General features: G+C 44.2%; 1 protein-coding gene across 3 annotated transcripts in view; it reads right to left on the reverse strand.

Moving 5' to 3' along the window:
• The window catches only part of LOC117349298 (multidrug and toxin extrusion protein 2-like), an 85,926-nt gene that overhangs the window by 31,181 nt on the left and 33,548 nt on the right, over nucleotides 1–21,197 (reverse strand). The window contains exons 13-17 of one of the 3 annotated variants that reach the window (XM_033922568.1): nucleotides 19,386–19,455; nucleotides 19,148–19,280; nucleotides 15,467–15,561; nucleotides 6,306–6,390; nucleotides 3,670–5,649 (exon numbers count right to left, since the gene is read on the reverse strand). In XM_033922568.1, the coding sequence (XP_033778459.1) occupies nucleotides 5,423–5,649; nucleotides 6,306–6,390; nucleotides 15,467–15,561; nucleotides 19,148–19,280; nucleotides 19,386–19,455 (610 nt within the window). In that variant the 3' untranslated portion in view covers nucleotides 3,670–5,422. Of the gene's footprint in view, nucleotides 1–3,669; nucleotides 5,667–6,305; nucleotides 6,391–15,466; nucleotides 15,562–19,147; nucleotides 19,281–19,385; nucleotides 19,456–21,197 lie in introns of those variants that run through there. The other 2 variants (XM_033922570.1, XM_033922569.1) reach the window with 2 other exon arrangements.

Raw genomic sequence — 21,197 nt, forward strand, 5'->3', positions numbered from 1 at the left:
GTATAGTTTCATGCGTCGTGTACCTTTGAGAGGAGGGTAAGCAAATAGGTTTTGAGTTCTCCTTAATCTGTGTGAGAGATTACGGTGTAGTCTTTTGTTTAGGTGGCTGGGTGCTGTTCCGTGTGTTACTTTGTATAGTAGACAGTAGAATTTGAACTGGGATCTTGCTTTTATTGGTAGCCAGTGTGAGTCAAGGTAAGCATTGGTGATGTGGTCAAATTTGCTGAGGGAATAGATGAGTCTGAGGGCCGTGTTCTGAACGGTCTGTAATTGTTTTATCATGTAGTTTGGGCATGATAGATATAGGCTGTTGCAGTAATCTACTATGCTTAGAACTAGGGATTGTACTACTATCTTGAATTGATCCTTGATGAAGAATTTTCTTATTTTTCTTAGGTTACGCATTGTGAAGAATGCTCTTTGGATGATTTTGTGGATTTGGGTCTGCATTGTGCAATTTCTGTCTAGTTGAATTCCTAGGATCTTGAGTGTGCTTTGCATTGGGTACTTGATTGTGTTTAATTCCAGTTCTGTGCATGACGGTTTTTTTTCCTTCTCTAATAGTAGGAATTTAGTTTTTTCCGAGTTCAGTTTCAGTTTATAACTTGACATCCATTTTTCTACCGTTTCCATTATTATTTTCAGGTGATTTGTTGATAAGGGGTCTTGTATGTTGAAGGGGGTGAGGATTGTTATATCATCCGCATAGCTGAATGATATTGTGTTTAGGGCATCTAGGGTAATGCCGAGGGATGCTATGAAGAGGTTGAATAATATAGGAGATAATGGCGATCCTTGTGGTACTCCACATGGGTTTGACCATGGGTCGGATAGATGCTCTTTTGACTTGACTCTGTATGTTCGAGTTTTAAGAAAGCCTTGGAACCAGTTGTGAACATTACCAGAGATTCCTATTGCATCTAATGTCTGGAGTAGTGTGGGGTGGTCAACTAGGTCAAATGCAGCAGAGAGATCGAGTTGAATGAGAAGTAGTTTGTTTCCTTTGCTAAGGTGTTGTCGGGCTGTGTCTAATAGTGATATCAGTAGCGTTTCTGTGCTATGGTTAGATCTGAATCCAGATTGGGATGGATGCAGTATGTGATGGTCTTCAAGGAAGTTGGAGAGATATTGTGCGACTAGGCCTTCTGTTAGTTTGATATATAGTGGGATTGAGGCGATTGGTCTGTAGTTTGTAGGATTGTCTATAGGACCTTTGGGATCTTTTAGGATAGGAGTAATTATGATTTCTCCTAGTTCCGGTGGGAAATGACTTTCCCTTAGTGTAGTTTGTAGCCATAGTGTGAGGTTGGCTTTAAATTTGGTGGAGGCTGTAGTTAGTAAGTATGGGGGACAGTTGTTCAGGTCACATGAGGATTTGCTGTATTTTTTGTAAAGCCTGTTCACGTCTGACCATTGTATCTTTGGGAAGGTTGTCCAGATCCTGTCTGCTGGGATTGCTTCATCTATTGTGGGATTGATTTGTATTTCTTCTAAGTTGATTCGTGAATTGTTGAATGTGGATCTGGTTGTGATGATTTTGTGTTTGAAATAGTCTGCTAATTGGGTGGCTGTGGGAGTTTGGTTTCCTTGGGTGGCGAGAAATGGTTTGGTGTCGGTGAGGTTTCTTACGATTTCAAAAAGTTTTTTAGTGTCTGGTTTTTCAGTGTCAATGAGTTTAGAGTAGAAGTTTTTTCGTTTTTCCTTCAGTTTGGTATTGTATAGTTTGATTTGGATTTTCCATTCATCTTTGGTATGATTATGTTTCTGTTTTTTCCATGACCTTTCCAGTTGTCTGCATTTCCTTTTTAATTGTAAGAGTTCGTCGTCAAACCATTTGTTGGATGGTCTGTCTATTTTGTATTTGTTTTTTATTGGAGCTAGTTCGTTTAATGTGGTTTCACTGAGGGTCCGCCAACTGTTTATGAAGTCTTTGGGGTTGTTGGGGTCTATTTCGGGGTCAACTTTGTTCCAGAATGTGGTAGGTTCGATTTTCGGTCTGATCTTGATGTGTAATTTCTTTGGGATGGGTGTGCTGTTATTTTGAGCCCAATTGATAGTGAATGAATATTTGTAATGGTCTGACCAGAGGGTAGGGTGCCAGGACCCATTTGAGATGTGTATTTTTTGTGTGTTTTGGTTTGGAGGTGAGTAAGCTGCTATATCAAGTTGATGACCTTTTTCGTGTGTAGGTTCTGGGTTGAGAATTTGGTAGGATATCTGTTGCTTGTTTGGATGTTTGATCTTCTAAGTGGAGATTTAAGTCTCCAAGGATCAAGTTGTGTGTGGAGGAGAGAGAGTTCTGGAAGATGAATTCTTCAAGTTCTTGTTTTGCGGTGTTCCATTTGCCTGGAGTAATGTAGCAAAGAAGGCAGTTCAGATTTCCAGTTAGTGATTTGTCAGATATTTGGCAGGCTAGCAGGTCTAGGTAAGGGGTGGAGTACTTGGTTAGGACATCGATGTTGAGATTGTTTTTTATTATGATTGCCAAACCTCCTCCTCTTTTGTTTTCTCTACATACTAATTCTAGTTTATATCCTTTGGGGCAGGATTCTGTAATGCTTGGATCTGAAGCCGAGTTGAGCCATGTTTCAGTTAGGAAGAGGCATCCTAGATTATCTTTGATCAGCCAGTCCTTGATTAATTCTGCTTTTGGGCTAATGGATCTGATGTTCATATATGTGCACGCTATCGTAATGAATTTTGTGGTGGGGGTGGTGGTTGTGTTGATGATTATTCTTGGTGAAGTATGGTATTTTTGTGTGATTGTGCTGGGTTTTGGTGGAGGTGTTTTTCCCCAGATAGTGGGGACATTGCATCATATCTATAGTATGTTATCTAAATAAGCAGCAAAAAACTTAACCACTCCATCTCCAACCTGTTGACGGCAACTGGCGACTTCAAAACTTTTCAAAAAGAAATCAAAACCCTACTTTTCAAAAAATTTATCCAGATATCTTAACCCAACCCTTCCCCCTCCTTCTAGATAAATTTTCCCCCAAAACCTCCACTTAAATAATCTCTTCCTCCCCAAAACACCAACCAAGTATTCAGATCCCTGAAATTAACGTAATCTTATTTATACTCTAACTGTAATCTATTTGTTATATCACACAGTAACGTACAGTCAATTTAATATCCAATTTGCAAGTTCTTCCGGAATTAATCCAGCTACCTCTCCTCCCTTGTAACAAAAAAAAAAATAAAATAAAATAAAAACTGTTGTAACTTCACTGGAAATGTCCAGTTAGCTCTTTTGTAATCCGCCTTGAACTGCAAGGTATAGGCGGAATAGAAGTCCCTAATGTAATGTAATCCTTCCATGCTATTATGGTATCATTTGTATTGTATTGTATTGACATTTATCATATTTCTTTGGGGGGGGTTATTTACATAAAAATTGTAAACTACTAAATAACTAAGGGATCCTGTTACTAAGGTACTCTAGCTGTTTTAGTGCATGCCAATTGCTGCCTGGCTGGCCCGGAACTTCCTCTCCAACGTCGGAATTGATGTTGTTGGGGGGGGGAGGGGAAGACTTGTGCAGTCGCTGCTGCACACACCTGGCCTGTTGCTGTGTCGGCGGTGACTTGTGGAGGGAGGGGAGGGCAGGGAAAGAAAGAAAGAAAGAAATAAAAGAAAGGATGCACAGTCAGAAGGAAGTGCAGCCAAAGACTCATGAAATCACCAGACAACAAAGGTAGGAAAAATGATTTTATTTTCAGTTTAGTGATCAAAATGTGTCAGTTTTTATAATTTATATCTGCTGTCTATATTTTGCACTATATTTAACGGGATCTTGGGGGGAGGGTCCTGTCCCGTCCTGTTTTGAGGAAAAAAAATAAATGGTCACGTTATATATATACCACCCTTTTAAGTGATTGTCTTTGGCCACCGAACCTAGCTAGCAAGCTCCTTAATACTCATGATAAACAGCTGTGTCGCACAATATAGCCGGTTATCCGCCAATCCGGAGACTGGGATATTCAGCATAAGATAGCCAGCTATAGCCCGCTGAATATCGGCAGATAGCCAGCTATGTGCTATGCCAGAAGCTATTCCAGGCCATCTAAATACTGATGAATTTCAGGCCCCATGGGTTGTTGAGGGCCTGAAAGGACAAGCAGCAGTAGCACTGCGTCAGCATGGAGGTCTTACAATCCTTTTAACACTCTGAGTCTGTCACTCAAGCACAGCTCTCTCAGCACACTGCCTTCTGACCTCTTCAGTCAGGCAGGCATTGAGTGGGAGGTGGAAACCTGTTTCTCTCAGTATGCATAGGGCAGCCAAGCTAACATAAAAGATCCCACAAGGCACTGGGAACAAAGCTCTGGTATTCAGAAAGAACCAATCCCCTGAGGACTACCAAACTACAGGGACTTGTAATTCATTATATACACAGCTTAATATAGGGTTACCAGACGTCTGGGAAAACCGGGACATGCCCTCTTTTTAGAGGACTGTCTGGGTTCCCGGACAGACTTTCCAAAAACCAGCAGTTTGTCTGGGTTTTAGAAAGCTCCAAGCTCTGGTCACATCTGGAGGGCCTTCAACAAGCATGCATGGATGGCGTTGCACACATCCGTGCATGCTGGAGACCCTCCAGATGCAGCCTGGAGGTCGGCAAAAAAAGATATGAGGCTTTTTGGCAACAGAGTTGGGGGCGGGTTGGAAGCGGACAGGGCGGGGCTGGGGTCAGAATGGGGTGGGGCCATGCATCCGGGTCTTCCCATCCTTAAATATGGTAACCCTAGCTTAATACATATACAGACAGCAAAAACTGCTTCCATGCAAAAGAGAGCAGAACACACACAATCAACTCACCACTTAATATTTTAAAACCAACCATCCTGTGCACACTCTTACCCGGTTCATAGTCAGTCGTGCGCGAGACACCAGTGCGCCGACAATTCAGCACAAGACACCAGCGCGCCGCGAGAAAACTTAGTTTTAAAGAGCTGCATAGTGTTTGCGCTGCTGTTGAGGGAGGTTTGGGGGGTTGGAACTCTCCGTTATAGAGAAAACTCAACTTTTTCTGATTTTTTCGGGAAAAGTTCCGTTTTCTCTATAATGTAGGGGGTTGCACCTCCCACACACCCCCAACGGCAGCGCGAACAGTATGCAGTAAAGTGGGTAAGAGGGTTCCCCCCACACCCCGTGTCGGTGCTCTTTAAAACTAAGTTTTCCCGCAGCGCGCATGTATCTTGCGCCAAATTGTCAGCGTGTTGGTGTCTGGCGCGTGATTGTCCCATCACCCTCTTACCCCTAACACCAGAACACTGATCTGGCAAGGTGAATAAAACAAACTTTACTAATATTTTAACCTTTAGGTTAAATAAATAATAATCCTTCTTGTTTTCCTGCACATGTCATATTCTGAACTAGATGCTTCCTCCAGTGACGAAATTATCTGCCAGGCATCAGTCTAATCAATGACGATTGAGAGTTTTATCAAAAGTCCCGTTAACAGTACAGCAATGGCAACCATCACAGTGATTCCCCTCCGATATAACAAGACTCTCAGTGGTAAAACTGCCCCAACTGTAGCAACGGCAGAGGATAAGGGATCATCTGACAACGGCAACTGGTCCTTAAGGTGTTCACTCTTACTGAGATCAAATAGGTTGATGCCATCCTGGAAGCCAGCTTCCACTGCAAAACATTTGGTCCTACATCAGTATTAGTATAAGACACAGGGAAAAAGACACCAAATGAGGTGGCCTGGAGACAAAGATCTGAATTAATATTATACCTTTACAGTGTCTTAAACCATCTTTAATAATACAAAACCATCAAGAAATTTTGAGAGATTGGAAGAATGCATCGGCACTGAATGTTTCCTTCTGGTGGAACTCTGTATTTTTGATATACAGGTGAGAGGCGATTGCAGCAGAATGAGATGGTCGCTTTGACACCTTCTCTGCCATTTGGGCTCCTCTTCGGCATCATATGGGGTTGCTGGACTAATTTGAGCAGACTTTTGCTGGGTTGTAGAGGGAGGGTGGGGTAGGGTGGGCTGGGGTAAAGGTCACACTATCTGGCAATGTTGTGTTAAAGTTTTTGAGCCGATTTGTGTTTAAATTTATAGTAAGCTAATAAAGTTGTAAACTTTTTTTTAAAAAAAATTTTTAATCCTTCATCACCATCATACCCCCAAATTTCGAGCATTTCTGCAATACAGGATACATAATTCTGATAAAACTGATGTAAAACTGAATCTGTTGTAGCAAACTTTATACTTTCATAGAATTTACTCTTAGTGTGACTAAATGCAATCAGATGAAAACTGATAATACTGTAACACATACCAGAGGGAAGCGTTGTCTTATTTGTGTTAGGATTCAAGCCCAAATCAGTGGTCATTGGTAACTTCAAACCCGCTCGATGTTGAGCCTAGAAACAAATGTATGTTTATGTTTATTAATATTTATATACCGCTCCTTGTTGCAACATCAGTGCGGTGTACATCAATTAAAAAAGTAAAGGACGCCAATAATTATAATACAAGTGTAAAGAAAGAAATAGTCTTAGTCTGATGGTAGGGGCAACTGGACAATGTTTCACATTCCCTGCTAAATTCAATATGGGGGGTGGGGGTGGGGGGGGTGGCATCAGTCCCAAAGTTAAGTAAACCTTAGGTGTGTCAGGAAAATTAAATGAGGATGGACAGCAGACTGCAGAAAGGATCTTATCCTTATAATAGAGCACCAAAGCAGCAAAAATATATTCAGACTGAGATTTTAAAAGTCATTGGGAAGGCCATTTTCAAAATGTTGTATGTGGGTAAATAGGGATTTGCTCACAGAACAAACGGCTGAATTCAGCACTTCCTCTTCTCTCAGTGTGGATACAACATGTAGGGTTAAGTGAAGGGAGTGAAAAGTAAGCCTTGAAATCTTCAATTGCAGTTTAACATGCAGAGTTTGCGCCCTCTTCAAAGCAGGCATAAATTACAAAGATAAAATGTTACCACTATCTCTAATTTACAAAGGGGAAAATTGCTTAAAGAATTTAAAGAGAGCTTAAAAAGTGTCCCCTTTTTGTGATCATTTCGGTAATTTTGAGCTTTGAAGTGCATCCTGCAAAAATGATAGACTAAGAACTTTGTCATTTTAAATGTCACATACTTGAAGGCCAGTCAATAAAGATAAAGACTTTCAAAGGAGGTACAAAGACCTGACTGAAAATTGCTTTCCTCAAATGTAGCTAGTAGTATACTTAAGTTACATGGTACTATTAGTAGTTGTGGGGGGAAAGGCATTTTTGTGGGCGTTTTAGGCTGGGGAAGAAAAGGGTGTAAGAATTTGATTTCAACTTTGTGCAAACTATTTTCATTTCATTTCCTCCACTACCTGTACAAATAGCAGGTGCTGGCACTGTCCGCCTGATATTCAGCTGGGAATGGCTCCTGGCCAGCTAAATAGCCCTAAGCCTGCTAACCTCTGATATTCAGCGGAAGATAGCCGGCTGTCTCTCGCTGATTATCCCGGTCACCAACTACATTACATAATATAGACAGTCAACACCAGTACTCATTGGCTGACCAGCTAAATCTAGCAGATGGATAAACTTGCCTAAATGGCAAGTCTATCCTTGGCCGCTATGACTTAATTGGTCAGCCAATGAATTTCAGCTTAGCTGGCTAAGTCTACTCTGGTTGAACTTGGACCAGAAATTCAATGCTGGTGGCTGAATAGAGCATCGGCATTGATGAGTTAACCACTGTCTGGGGAAGGTAGCCAGGCTGCCTCCCTGTGTCTAAATATTGGCCCCTTTGTGTCTGCTAATTTTCAAAGAGAAACAATGCAGGAAAATGTGTTAAAAGTACCTGTGGCTATTTATACCATTGTAGACTATTTGAATATTGGAATCAAATTACCTCAGTGAGCTTATATCCTCTAAATGAAAATTAAGTGGGTAACAATACCTTATCCCAGGGGAAGGCAATTCGAGAGCCGGAGCCAGGTTAGGTTTTCAGGATATCCACAATGAATATGTATGAGATGGATTTGCATGCACTGTCTCCTTGAGATGTAAATTTGTTCCTAAAGTACTTAGGCAACTAACCTCATCCCACAATAACTGATCCCTAGAGTTGTTAATCACTAGTTTCTAACTTTGCTAATTCCACTCAACTTGTAGCATCTTTCAATCAATGTTAACCGGCAGAACATTGCTAAATACATTCAAACTGTAACATCTTCTAGTTATTGTAAACCGCATAGAACATCACGGTCCTGCGGTATATAAACTGTTATATTATTATTAAATCTATCTCATGCATATTTATTGTGGATAGCCTGAAAACCTGACCTGGCTCTGGCTCTCGAGGGCCAGAATTGCCTACCCCTGCCCTATCCTACTGTTCTAATCCTATATGTTCTCTTTTCTCTTAAAGCATTGTAGTTCAACCCATTCTCCTCCTGTTTCGTGTATTAGTTTTAAAGTATGTGTCTCTTTTATTAAAACCCTGTTTTTTATATTTGTAAATCGCATTGGATCACGATATTGCGATCAAATCAAATTTTTAATAAACTTGAAACAATAGGGCCTTTTTACTAAAGCTTAGCATACGCTAACACAATATGTTTTTCCCCTATATGTTCTTTCTTTTTACTTGATAATTGTAGTTCTACCCTGTTTCCCTTTTTGTTTCTCTAAGTTTTTGTTTTTAAATTGTTTTTAATAATGTATGTTATTACATACATTATTACATGATGTTTTAAATGATGTATTGTTATATCATGCATGTTTTTAAGACAGTGTACACCACCTAGAAGGCTGATTGGGCGGTATATGAAATTTTAAATAAACTTGATAAGCATGCGCTACGTGCTAAGAAACCCATAGGTATAATATGGGCTTCTTAGCATTTAGTATGTGCTAATTTTATTAACAAATCTTGCCTTATACACAGGTGACTTTATTAAGCCATCAATCATATGGAATAATTCAAATGGCTTTGGCAATATATTTGTGACCCACTGAACAAAAAAGGTACCAAAAGTGAGAGAAAGGCTATAAAAATTCGGAGGGACGATTTTCATTTTGGATAGCTATGTGTGCTAAAAGGTCAGAAGAATGGGGCTGTGCAATTTTTCCCACAACTTTGATGGTTTTCTTGTTCTACGGCAGTATATCGCAAACTGTGTGCCACAGCAGATTTCAGGTGTGCCCTGATGAGACGCCGGTAAGGAGGAGAGGCGCCAGCTGACTATTTGCAGGGCATGCCTCTCACAGTGAGAGGTCAGCCAGTGCCTCTCCTCCTTGCCAGCATCTCGCCTGCTCTCCTCGCACCTCCTCTCCTCTAGGATGCCCCACTGGCAAACTGATAGGTTCAGGGTCGCAGCCAGAGGGTAATCCCATTGACATCCACGCACTTCTGGGTGCCTTCCAGCTGGGGCACTTTGTTTAGTGTACTGCCAGGACAAAAAATTGGGGGGGGGGGGGACAGTTCTACATAAGAACATAAGCATTGCTTCTGCTGGGTCAGACCAGGGGTCCATTGTGCCCAGCAGTCCGCTCCCGCGGCAGCCCCCCAGGTCCATGCCCTGTAAGTTCTCCACCACCTAAATTGTTTATGCCCTAATCCTGAAGTCCCCTGTATAGTAACCCTCTATCTATACCCTGTAATCCCTTTCTCCTTCAGGAAGTCATCCAATCCCTTTTTGAAACCCAATATTGTACTCTGTCCTATCACCTCTCCTGGAAGCGCATTCCAGGTGTCCACCACCCTCTGAGTGAAGAAGAACTTCCTAGCATTCATCTTGAATCTGTCTCCTTTCAGTTTTTCTGAATGCCCTCTTGTTTTTGATGCCCCCGCTAGCCTGAAGAATCTGTCCCTCTTTACCTTCTCTATGCCTTTCATGATTTTATAAGTCTCTATCATGTCCCCGCTAAGTCTCCACTTTTCCAGGGCAAAGAGCCCCAGCTTCTCTAGCCTTTCAGTATATGAAAGATTTTACATGCCCTTAATCATCTTTGTTGCTCTTCTCTTGACCCTCTCGAGTATCGCCATATCCTTCTTAAGGTGCGGAGACCAGTATTGGACGCAGTACTCCAGATGCGGGCGCACCAATGCTCGATACAGCGGCAGGATAACTTCCTTCATTCTGGTAGTGATACCTTTTTTGATAATGCCCAACATTCTGTTCGCCTTCTTTGAGGCCGCTGCACATTGTGCCGCTGGCTTCATCGTTGTATCCACCAATACCCCCAAGTCTTTTTCTAGGTTGCCTTCCCCCCAGTAACTTCCCTCCCATCGTATAGCTGTACATCGGGTTCCCTTTCCCTATCTGCAAGACTTTGCATTTCTCTACATTGAAGCTCATCTGCCATCTTTTTGCCCACTCACCCAGCTTGTTCAGGTCACTTTGTAGATCTTTGCATTCCTCAACAGTTCTGACCCTACTGGAGAGTTTTGTGTCGTCCGTGAATTTTATAACCGCACTTCGTCCCTGTTTCCAGGTCATTAATGAATATATTGAACAGCAACGGTCCCAGCACTGATCCCTGTGGGACACCACTTGTGACCCCTTTCCAGTCAGAGTCGTGCCCCTTTACTCCTACCCTCTGCTTCCTGTCTGCCAGCCAATTTTTGACCCATCTGTGCACGTCCCCTTCCACTCCATGGCTCCACAGCTTCTTTAGTAGACGCTCGTGGGGTACCTTTTTGGAAATCCAGATATACGATGTCTATAGGGTCACCTTAGAAACATAGAAACATAGAAATCGACGGCAGATAAGGGCCAAGGCCCATCCAGTCTGCCCACCCTAATGACCCTCCCCTGCCTTTACTTTGCGAATAGAACCCACGTGTCGATCCCATTTGGCCTTAAAATCAGGCACGCTGTTGGCCTCAATCACCTGAAGTGGAAGACCATTCCAGCGATCCACCACCCTTTCGGTGAAAAAGAATTTCCTGGTGTCACCGTGCAGTTTCCCGCCTCTGATTTTCCACGGGTGTCCTCTTGTTGCCGTGGGACCCCTGAAAAAGAAGATATCTTCTTCTACCTCGATGCGGCCCGTGAGATACTTGAACGTCTCGATCATGTCTCCCCTCTCCCTGCGCTCCTCGAGCGAGTATAGCTGTAATTTATCTAACCGTTCTTCGTACGGGAGATCCTTCAGTCCCGAGACCATCCGGGTGGCCATTCTCTGGACCGATTCCAGCCTCAGCACATCCTTACGGTAATGTGGCCTCCAGAATTGCACACAGTATTCCAGGTGCGGTCTCACCATGGATCTATACAAAGGCATAATGACTTCAGGCTTACGGCTGACGAAACCCCTGCGTATGCAACCTATGATTTGTCTTGCCTTGGAAGAAGCTTGCTCCACTTGATTGGCAGCCTTCATGTCCTCACTGACGATCACCCCTAAGTCTCGTTCTGCAACTGTTCTTGTTAGGATCTCGCCATTAAGGGTATAAGTCCTGCATGGATTCTGGGTACCCAGGTGCATAACTTTGCATTTTTTGGCATTGAAGCTGAGCTGCCATGTCTTAGACCAGCTCTCTAGTAAGAGTAGATCATGCATCATATTGTCGGGCATTGAATTTTTATCTATTGTGCTTTTGCCCACTACATTGCTTAGTTTGGCGTCATCGGCAAATAATGTTATCTTACCTCGGAGCCCTTCTGCCAAGTCCCTTATAAAGATATTGAACAGTATCGGGCCCAAGACAGAGCCCTGGGGTACTCCACTGATCACCTCCGTCATTTCAGAGGGGGTTCCATTCACCATTACCCTTTGAAGCCTACCTCCAAGCCAGTTCCCAACCCACTTCGTCAATGTGTCGCCCAATCCTATGGAACTCATCTTGCTTAGTAACCTGCGATGAGGCACGCTATTGAATGCTTTGCTAAAGTCCAGGTATACGATGTCCAGGGACTCTCCAACATCTAGCTTCCCCGTCACCCAGTCAAAGAAGCTGATCAGGTTGGATTGGCAGGATCTCCCCTTAGTAAATCCATGTTGACGGGGATCCCGTAGGTTCTCTTCACTCAGGATCGTATCTAATTGGTGTTTGATAAGAGTTTCCATTAGTTTGCTCACTATTGATGTGAGACTCACTGGTCTGTAGTTTGCCGCTTCTGTCTTGGAGCCTTTCTTGTGGAGTGGAATGACGTTAGCCTTCCTCCAGTCCAACGGGACGCTACCTGAACTAAGGGAGAGGTTGAAAAGCGCCGACAGCGGTTCCGCCAAGACATCACTCAACTCCCTGAGTACCCTGGGGTGCAGGTTGTCCGGTCCCATTGCCTTATAAACCTTGAGCTTGGACAGCTCAACGTGGACACTGTTGGGCGTAAATTAAAATCGCTAAATGGGTCAATTGAGTCAGCCCTTGTCTGTAACTGAGGGCCATGCCCCGGAGCTTCTCGGGTGAAGACAGAGCAGAAGTATTCATTTAACAGTTGGGCTTTCTCTGAGTCCTTTTCCACATAGTCTCCGTCTGGTTTCCTTATACGTACTATTCCCCCTGAGTTTTTACTTCTGTCGCTGATATACCTGAAGAATGATTTATCTCCCTTCTGGATGTTCTTTGCTAGAGATTCCTCCATGTTGAATTTAGCCTCCCTGACTGCTGTTTTGACGGCTTTTGACTTGGTCAGATATTCTGCCCTGGAGTCCTGTTCCCTTGATTGTTTGTAAGAGATGAATGCTTTTTTCTTTTCTTTGATGAGGTCTGAGATCTCCGCAGTGAACCACTATGGTTTATTGTTTCTACGGTGTTTACTTACTAGCTTAACATAACGGTTTGTCGCTTCCTGTATGGTGGCTTTCAGAGTCGACCACATTTCATCCACACTATCGGTTTCTGCTTGGCTTTGTAGCATCTGGTGAACAAAGTCACTCATCTCTTGGAAGTTTGTGTCCTTGAATTTGAGGACCTTGGTCAGTGTGGCAGGTTTAGTGAAGCCTTTCCCAAGATTGAACCATATCATGTTATGGTCGCTTGAGGCCAATGTGTCTCCCACCGAGACCTCTGTGACACTTTCACCATTGGTAAGCAACAGGTCCAGTATTGCCTGATCCCTTGTTGGGTCCAACACCAATTGCCTGAGACGTGCTCCCTTCAAAGAGTTTAATAGCCTCCTGCTGCTGCCGGAAGCAGCGGTAAGTGTGCCCCAATCCACATCAGGCATGTTGAAGTCACCTAACAATACCGTGTCCCCACGCAAGGTGATATTCTCTATATCTCCAATCAATTCCATATCCAGGTCATCCTGTTGTCTTGGGGGTCTGTAAATAACGCCGAACCTTTGTCCAGTTGTTCACTTATCCCCTCAAAGAAATGCAATAGGTTCGTTTGACATGATCTTCTTTTACAGAAACCATGCTGGCTTGTTCTCAACAAATTATTTTTTTCTATGTGCTCACTGATACTTTCCTTGATCAATGATTCGGCCATCTTCCCCGGAACCGAGGTTAAGCTCACCGGTCTGTAGTTCCCCGGGTCACCTCTCGATCCTTTTTTGAAGATAGGTGTAACATTTGCTATCCTCCAGTCCTCCGGGATTGCCCCTGTTCTCAAGGATAGATTGCAAATCTGCTGCAGTAACTCCGCTGTTTCGTCTCTGAGCTCTTTCAGTATTCTCGGGTGGATTCTGTCTGGGCCCGGAGATTTGTCAGTTTTTAATCTATCTATCTGCTTGAGCACGTCTTTGAGGCTTACCTCCATGTATGATAATTTTCCCTCTTGATCCCCCTTGAAGATTTTTTCCAGTTCAGGCACATTGGATGTGTCTTCTTTTGTAAAGACCGACGAGAAGAACGTGTTTAGTCTGTCAGCCACCTCTTTTTCCAACTTCACCACTCCCTTCCTGTCTCCCTTGTCCAAAGGTCCCATCTCCTCCCTCGCCGGCTACTTTCCTTTCACATATCGGAAGAATGGTTTAAAATTTTGTGCTTCCTTGGCTAGTCTCTCTTCGTATTCTTTCTTTGCTTTTCTGACCACTCGGTGACATTCTTTTTGCTGCTTCCTGTGCTCCTTCCAATTTTCATCAGTTTTGTCTTTTTTCCACTTCTGAAATGATTTTTTCTTGTCTCCTATCACTTCCTTTACTTCATTGGTTATCCATGCTGGGTTTTTTTGTATGATTCTTCTTGTATCCCTTCCTAAATCTGGGTATATACAAGTTTTGTGCCTCTTTTACCGTGTCTTTGAATAAAGACCAGGCTTGCTCCACCGTCTGTGCTTTCTTGGTGCTGTTTCTGAGTTTCTTCCTCACCATTTGTCTCATGGCATCATAGTTCCCTTTCTTGAAGTTAAACGCTGTTGCATTGGTTCTCATCCCCTTTGGTAATCCCATTTCTACTGTGAACCAGTTCATGTTGTGGTCACTGGTTCCTAGTGGTCCCATGACCTCCATTCCCTTTGCGGATCTTTTCAGCCCGTTGAGGATTAGATCCAGAATCGCTGACCCTCTCGTTGGTTCGTTGACAAGGTGTTCCATGAAGCAGTCCCGTACAGCCTCCAGGAATTCCGTTTCCTTTGTACATTTTGAATTTTCAAGACTCCAGTCTATCCCGGGATAGTTGAAATCTCCCATAACTATGGTGTTAGTATTCTTGCATTCCCGCCTCAACTCAGCTTCCATTTCTGTATCATTTGCTTCAGTTTGCCCAGGTGGACGGTAGTACAGCCCCATCTTTATCTTGGATCCATTTCTACCTGGTATTTTAGCCCATAGTGACTCCAGTTGGACATTTGTCGCTGCTGCGTCCACTCTGGTCGAGTGAATGGTGTCCTTTATGTATAGTGCTATTCCTCCTCCTTTCTGATATGTCCTGTCTCTTCAGTAGAGCTTGTACCCTGGCAGTACTATGTCCCATTTGCTTTCCTTGTTCCACCATGTTTCCGTGATCCCTGTGATGTCTAGGCTTTCATTTTTGGCCATGACTTCCAATTCCCCCATTTTGTTTTTTAGGCTCCTTGCATTAGTATACAAGTCCTGGTATTTTCTCTTCCTTGCTATTTTTCCTTGTGTTTCATTCTTCTTTCTGTCCCCTTCCTGATCTGCCAACTCCTGATTTATGTCTCTTTTGTCTCCCCTTGTGGTATGTTGCTATTGTCCTCATCTTGTTCCTTCCCTTTCCTTCCTCTACGGCCTAATAATTGCAGGTACCTAAAGTAGGGTATGTGATTTCTGTGGTAAATTTTTTTTTTTTACATTGATAAACATTTCTCATTTTTTAAAAGACATAATTAATTAGTCCATACCCGAGACTGAAATTTTGCAGGATTATGCAGTTCACATCCCTCTATCTTGTGGTAAAAAAATAAAACAAAATAATAAGTCACATACTTCACTTTTGGCACTTTTTCACTCAGTGGGTCACATTTCGAGATCAGATCCAAAAGCTTCCATTCCCATATAACTAAAGCTTTTTTTTTTTTTTTTTTAACCGAGGAATTATATTTATTGAGGAATTATCGTGCAGCACATAATAAAAAGTAGTTTACCTGTACTGAAGCTTTTTTCCAATTTATTCTTAAAATATACACTACAAAGACGATGGCTGGAAAAAAGCCACAGGCAATCATTCCATACCACAGACCTGAAATGAAAATATATTATTAATGGAAGGCTCTTATCAGTAATGCTAATTTGGGGACTCTGGGTTCAGTTCTCATGCTTGACCTTGATTCTCTGGCCTGGCTCATAGAGATTGGAGGTGCTAAATGGGCAGGAGTGCCAATCTATTCCAGCTCAGGAGCACACTCTCCCTGGGGTTACCCCAGTGGCCCACTAGGTAAGTGCAGTCCATTACTAATCAGAAGGTCCCTGGTTCAGCTCCCAAGACCTCCACTCACCAGGGATGGACCATAATCACTGCATGGAGAGTCAGAGCCAGGGCCTAGTGAACATATGTGGGCAGGGCAGGATTAACCAATAGGCCAAGAAGGCACGTGCTTAGGGCCCAAAATGGTCAGGGGGGCCCGATGAAGGAAGGCATCAACATTTTTTTTTCCAAACGGCGATGGGCCCCCTCCAGCATCAATCGGCAATGCGGGCCCCTCCGATCGGTAATGTGGGCCCCACCCTAATCGGCACCAGCCCCCCATCAACGGAAAGTAAGACAAGCAAGCAACGCGGGTAAGAAAGGCAACGGGAACTGTAATTTTGCAAGTGGTGCTGCTTGCCCAAAGCTTCCCTCTGACACAGCTTCCAGTTTCCACCTGGGCATATGGTGGGGTGGGGTAGGGCAGGGGGCCCAGTGTACTTGTGTGCCTAGGGGCCCTCGATGAATTAATCCTGCCCTGTATGTGGGAGCAAATTGGAGAACAAATCTGCCCTGCAGCAGCAGAAGGATTTATCTCCATTTAGGTTGAAAAATAAGAGAAGGGGATGGAAATTGATATACCACCACCTTTCTGTGGGCACATTCAAACCAGTTTACCTATTATATACATAGGACACCTGGCCCCGCCCCATTTTGCCTCCAGCCCCGCCTCATTCTGCCTCCAGTTCTGCCCCATTCCGCCTCCAGCCTCTTCTCCACATGAACCTCTGGTCTCCTTCCCCAAGTTCAGGGCTGCGTCTGGAAGGCCTCTGTGCATGCGCAGACATCAACATGATGACATCATGTGCATGCTCGCGTGTGTATGACATCATTGCACTGAAGTCCACACATGCACAAAGGGCCTCCAGATGCAGCCCCAAGCACGGGAACTTCCAAAACCCAGACCAATTGCCAAGTTTTAGAAATCCTCCGAGCATCCAGACAGTCCTCTAAAAAGAGGACATGTCCAGGTTTTCCCAGACATCTGGTAACCCCATATATACAGGTACTAATTTTGTCAAAAGGAGCTGCAGTGGGAATCAAACTCGGTTCCCCAGGTTCTCAAACCACTACGCTAACCACTAGGCTACTCCTTTTAACAGTGAAGTGCCTATCTGTAATCCAGGAAGTATGTCTCATATATGCATTGTAAACCACTTTGTTATCTCCAGAGGAAAGGCAGTACACTTCTCCCTCTGTATTCGCGGTTTCAGCATTCGCAGTTTTGATTATTCACGGTTTTTAGCTTGCTGGCTCCTCTCCCCAAATTACATCAGCTTGCATAGAGAAATCGCTGATTCCAAGTGTTTACAGAGAAAATTGCTGATTCCCAGCATTTTGTTCACCTTGTTTTTTGCCTCTCCTTCAGGAACATGCCAGGTCTCCCACCATGCTATTCGCGGTTTCACCATATTCACGATGGTTTTTAATAGAAAACAGCAAATAACATATAAAAAAGTTATTTGCGGTTTTTCAGTATTTGCGGTTCTGTTAATCCCCAATCACAGCGAATACAGAGGGAGAAGTGTATATCAAATAAACTAGCCATAAACCATCATAATGCCTATTGGGCTTCTGCATAGCCCCTTCAGGATCCCCAGTATTTCAGAGACAAAAGGGAAATTCATTGCAGAGAAACCAAGTAAAACATGATTTTATTTGGTACATCAACGAAAGTGCACAGGACATTGGTGCGCTGACACCTGCGTGCAGGTTGAAAGCCTTACCAGTGTTCTGAAGGGAGGTGGGGGTGGAACCACCCCAGTACACTTATAAGTGTTCGTGCTTCTATTTGGGGGGTTGTGAGGGGGAACTGTTCTCTCGCTGTTCAGGAGCTTTAAGTGTAGTGGGGGGTTCCCCCCCACACCCCTCCTCAGAACGCTATAGGTAAGGTGTAAAAGTGGCAAAACCGACAACATGCCTTTGTCCTGTGCACAGGTGTTGGCGCGGGAATGACCGAAGCGCTTTTATCATGCCACCGTTTATTTTCTATTTTGCACAAATCAGCCAGAATGGACATAGTTCCTTCTGCCATTGCAGGGCAGAAATTTCCAGGAAATGGAAATAAAGGCTCCTGTTGTCAGATCTTGGATTGCTTCCAGAAAAATGAACAGGAGAGAACTGATATTTAAAAATAAAAGATCACATTCTTGCCAGCCTATGATCATGCCCACTATTTAGAGAGATTGTCCTGGTGGTGACTGGGATAACTGGAGGAGTGAGGGTATAGGCACCTGTCCTCCTCTCCAGCCCCCCACTCCTTCCATGCCCCACCACTGCTGCACATGCGCACCAATTCCCTTCCACCGTACCTCTGTAATGTTCCTGGCATGAGCTCCTGTCGCGCCAGCGTCGGCTCTTCCTCTGATGTCACTTCCTGGGCCTGCACCTAGGAAGTGATGTCAGAGGAAGAGCTGACGCTGGCATGACAGCAACTTGGGGGTTGCTGCTAGTGCCAGGAATGTTAGAGGTACGGGAGAAGGGAAGCGGCGCGTGAGGCAGGAGGGGGGCATGGAAAGAGCATGTGGAGGGGGTGGTGGAGAAGAGGACATGGGAGGGGCACCAGTGCCCCGGGCGCCTCTCACCCTCACCCTCGCTACGCCACTGAGCTACGCCACATCTCAGGAATGAACTGAAAGCACAAAGGAGGAAGCTGCCAGGCTGAAAAACATAATATGATTTTCTGAAACAGATGTTACGGGGGTGGGGGGGGCATTCTTGGGAGGTGGGGGTGAGGCAAAGAGGCATGTGAATACCCTTTCCTCTGAAAATTCTGTCAATCAGTCCCTTATCAGAATATGATCACGTGACAGTAATAATGAAGTACCCCTAGTGACTCATGGAGGTGCATCAGGGTTAATCTTTGTATGGACAGTCTTCATGATAATTTAATGCATGGGGTACCACTTGCCCAGGCCTCTGTGCTGTATTATATGTGGAACTGATCTTTAATTGCCTTTCTCCACTGGGAAGGATCAGAGAAGAAACTGATGATGTCACATAATTCATCAATTGAAGCATTTGGGAAGGAAAATTGTCTTTCAACTCCTCTTTGCTGTAGAGAGCCCAAGTTCCTGGGCCCTGAATAAGAACTTGGACAAAAAGTGCTGAGTAGATATTTTACCTCTTTTCTATCCCCCACTCCCACCCCCGAAGCAGGCTAAGACCGTCAGGCCTTGTGGGAAGAGCAGGCCTTAATATATCAAACCAATCTTGAGGAAAATGAAAGAGAGAAGAGTTTGGGGCAAAATGAAAGCCAATACCTTGTTTGGGGATTGAGTTAAAAGAAAGCAAGAATAGAATCAGGCAGAGGATGACACTTTTTTCAGTCTAATGCTGTTCTAACTGTGTATATCATTACCTATTATACCCAGTTTGGCTGCAAATATGAGAGATATTGCTATTGGGAGTCCAATAATGTAATATCCAATGGCGTTCACCAGTGCACCAATCCTTTGCTTCCCAGCTCCTCTCAGGACTCCCCCACACACACACTGCAAGGAATGAACAATTAGAAAATTCCAGATGTGATTTTAAAATCAGATCTCTGAGCTGTGGCACAGTTAAAGACACAAAGCTCGACCAATGTGCATACTTACAGCAACTGCTTCAAACAGATGGAAGAAGATGTATATCGGCATAACCCGTGCAACCAATGCAATTATGTCACTGTTGGAAGGACAAACCAAAAAGAAACCTTAAGAGTATTTTACGTAATGGCGTCTCAGAGATGCCAAGTCTTTCACTCATTAGGAGTGCATCTCACTCATTTGAAAGCTTTCTCCCTCTCACACTCTTTGAGCCTTATTTCTCACTCATTAGGAGCAGTGTCTCACAAACTTTGTGAGCCATGGAACACCTAAACTGGTGGCTGCGGCTCGAGGGCGCCCAGAAGTGCGCAGATGTTGATGCAAGACATCACGCGCATGCGTGATGTCATTACATCGACGTCCACATATGTGCAGAGGCCCTCCAGACGGGGCCCTGAGCCACCAGTGGGGGGTGCTGAAAAAGAAGACGCACAGAAAGGAGGAGAGACACTGGTGGCAGCTGACTGCCTACAGCAGGGGTGTCCAACCTGCGGCCCGAGGGCTGCATGCGGCCCCGTGAAGTATTTCGTGCAGCCCCGGTCGAGGGCGATACAGTTTTCCTCTGCTGCCCCTGGGTGTTTACCATCTTGCTAGCTCCCTCCTCTGTCTTGCTGCAGCATCTGCGCGTTTGTGTGGCCCCAGAAACATTTTTTTCAGCCAATGCGGCCCAGGGAAGCCAAAAGGTTGGACACCCCTGGCCTACAGGATGTGCCTCTCACGGTGAGAAGCACATCCTGTAGGCAGTCAGCCGCCACCGGCCTCTCTCCTCCTCCCTGGCGTCTCATGGCACACCTGAAATCTCATGCGGCATTAGAGCTTCAGTACCAGCACACTGATCTTGATCCCTGCTTTCATGAGAGGCAAGCCTTACAGAAGTAAACCAAATAGTAGGAAGATATTTGAGCACACCGTCTTGCCCTGTTTTTTTCTTGCAAGTACATATGCTCTGAAACTGAAGTACATACTTTTAACTACTTATCTATTCATTTGGTTTTATATCCTGTCCTCCCCAGGAGCTCAGAACGGGTTACAGTTTAACATTCAGAGTGTTAAAATATAACATTACACAGGGTTACGACTTTGCAATCAAGGTGTGCAGTCACCTTTTCTACCACATGTTGCTTAAATGATGTTCAATAGACATATTAATTTTGATGATAAGAACATAAGAACATAAGAACTGCCTTCTCCGGATCAGACCTTCGGTCCATCAAGTCCGGCGATCCGCACACGCGGAGGCCCTGCCAGGTGTACACCTGGCTTAATTTATAGTCCACCATATCCTTATATGCCTCTCTTAAGGAGATATGCATCTAGTTTGCTCTTGAAGCCTAGGACGGTCGATTCCGTCATAATCTCCTCTGGGAGGGCATTCCAGGTGTCAACCACTCTCTGAGTGAAGCAGTACTTCCTGACATTAGTCCTGAACCTGTCCCCCCTTAGCTTCATTACATGTCCTCTAGTCCGTGTCAAATTGGACAATGTAAATAATCTTCTCTGCTCTATTTTGTCGATTCCTTTCAGTATTTTGAAGGTCTCGATCATATCCCCACGCAGTCTCCTTTTCTCAAGGGAGAACAATCCTAGTGTTATAAGTCTGTCCTCGTATTCCAGTTTCTCCATACCCTTCACCAGTTTTGTTGCTCGTCTCTGCACCCTCTCCAGCAGTTTTATATCCTTCTTTAGGTAGGGAGACCAATGTTGGACGCAGTATTCCAAGTGTGGTCTGACCATTGCCCTATAAAGCGGCATTATAACTTTCTCCGATCTACTCGAGATTCCTTTCTTTATCATGCCCAACATTCTATTTGCCTTCTTTGC

This window comes from Geotrypetes seraphini, chromosome 15 (assembly GCF_902459505.1).
Source record: "Geotrypetes seraphini chromosome 15, aGeoSer1.1, whole genome shotgun sequence".
NCBI classification, from domain to species: Eukaryota; Metazoa; Chordata; class Amphibia; order Gymnophiona; family Dermophiidae; genus Geotrypetes; species Geotrypetes seraphini.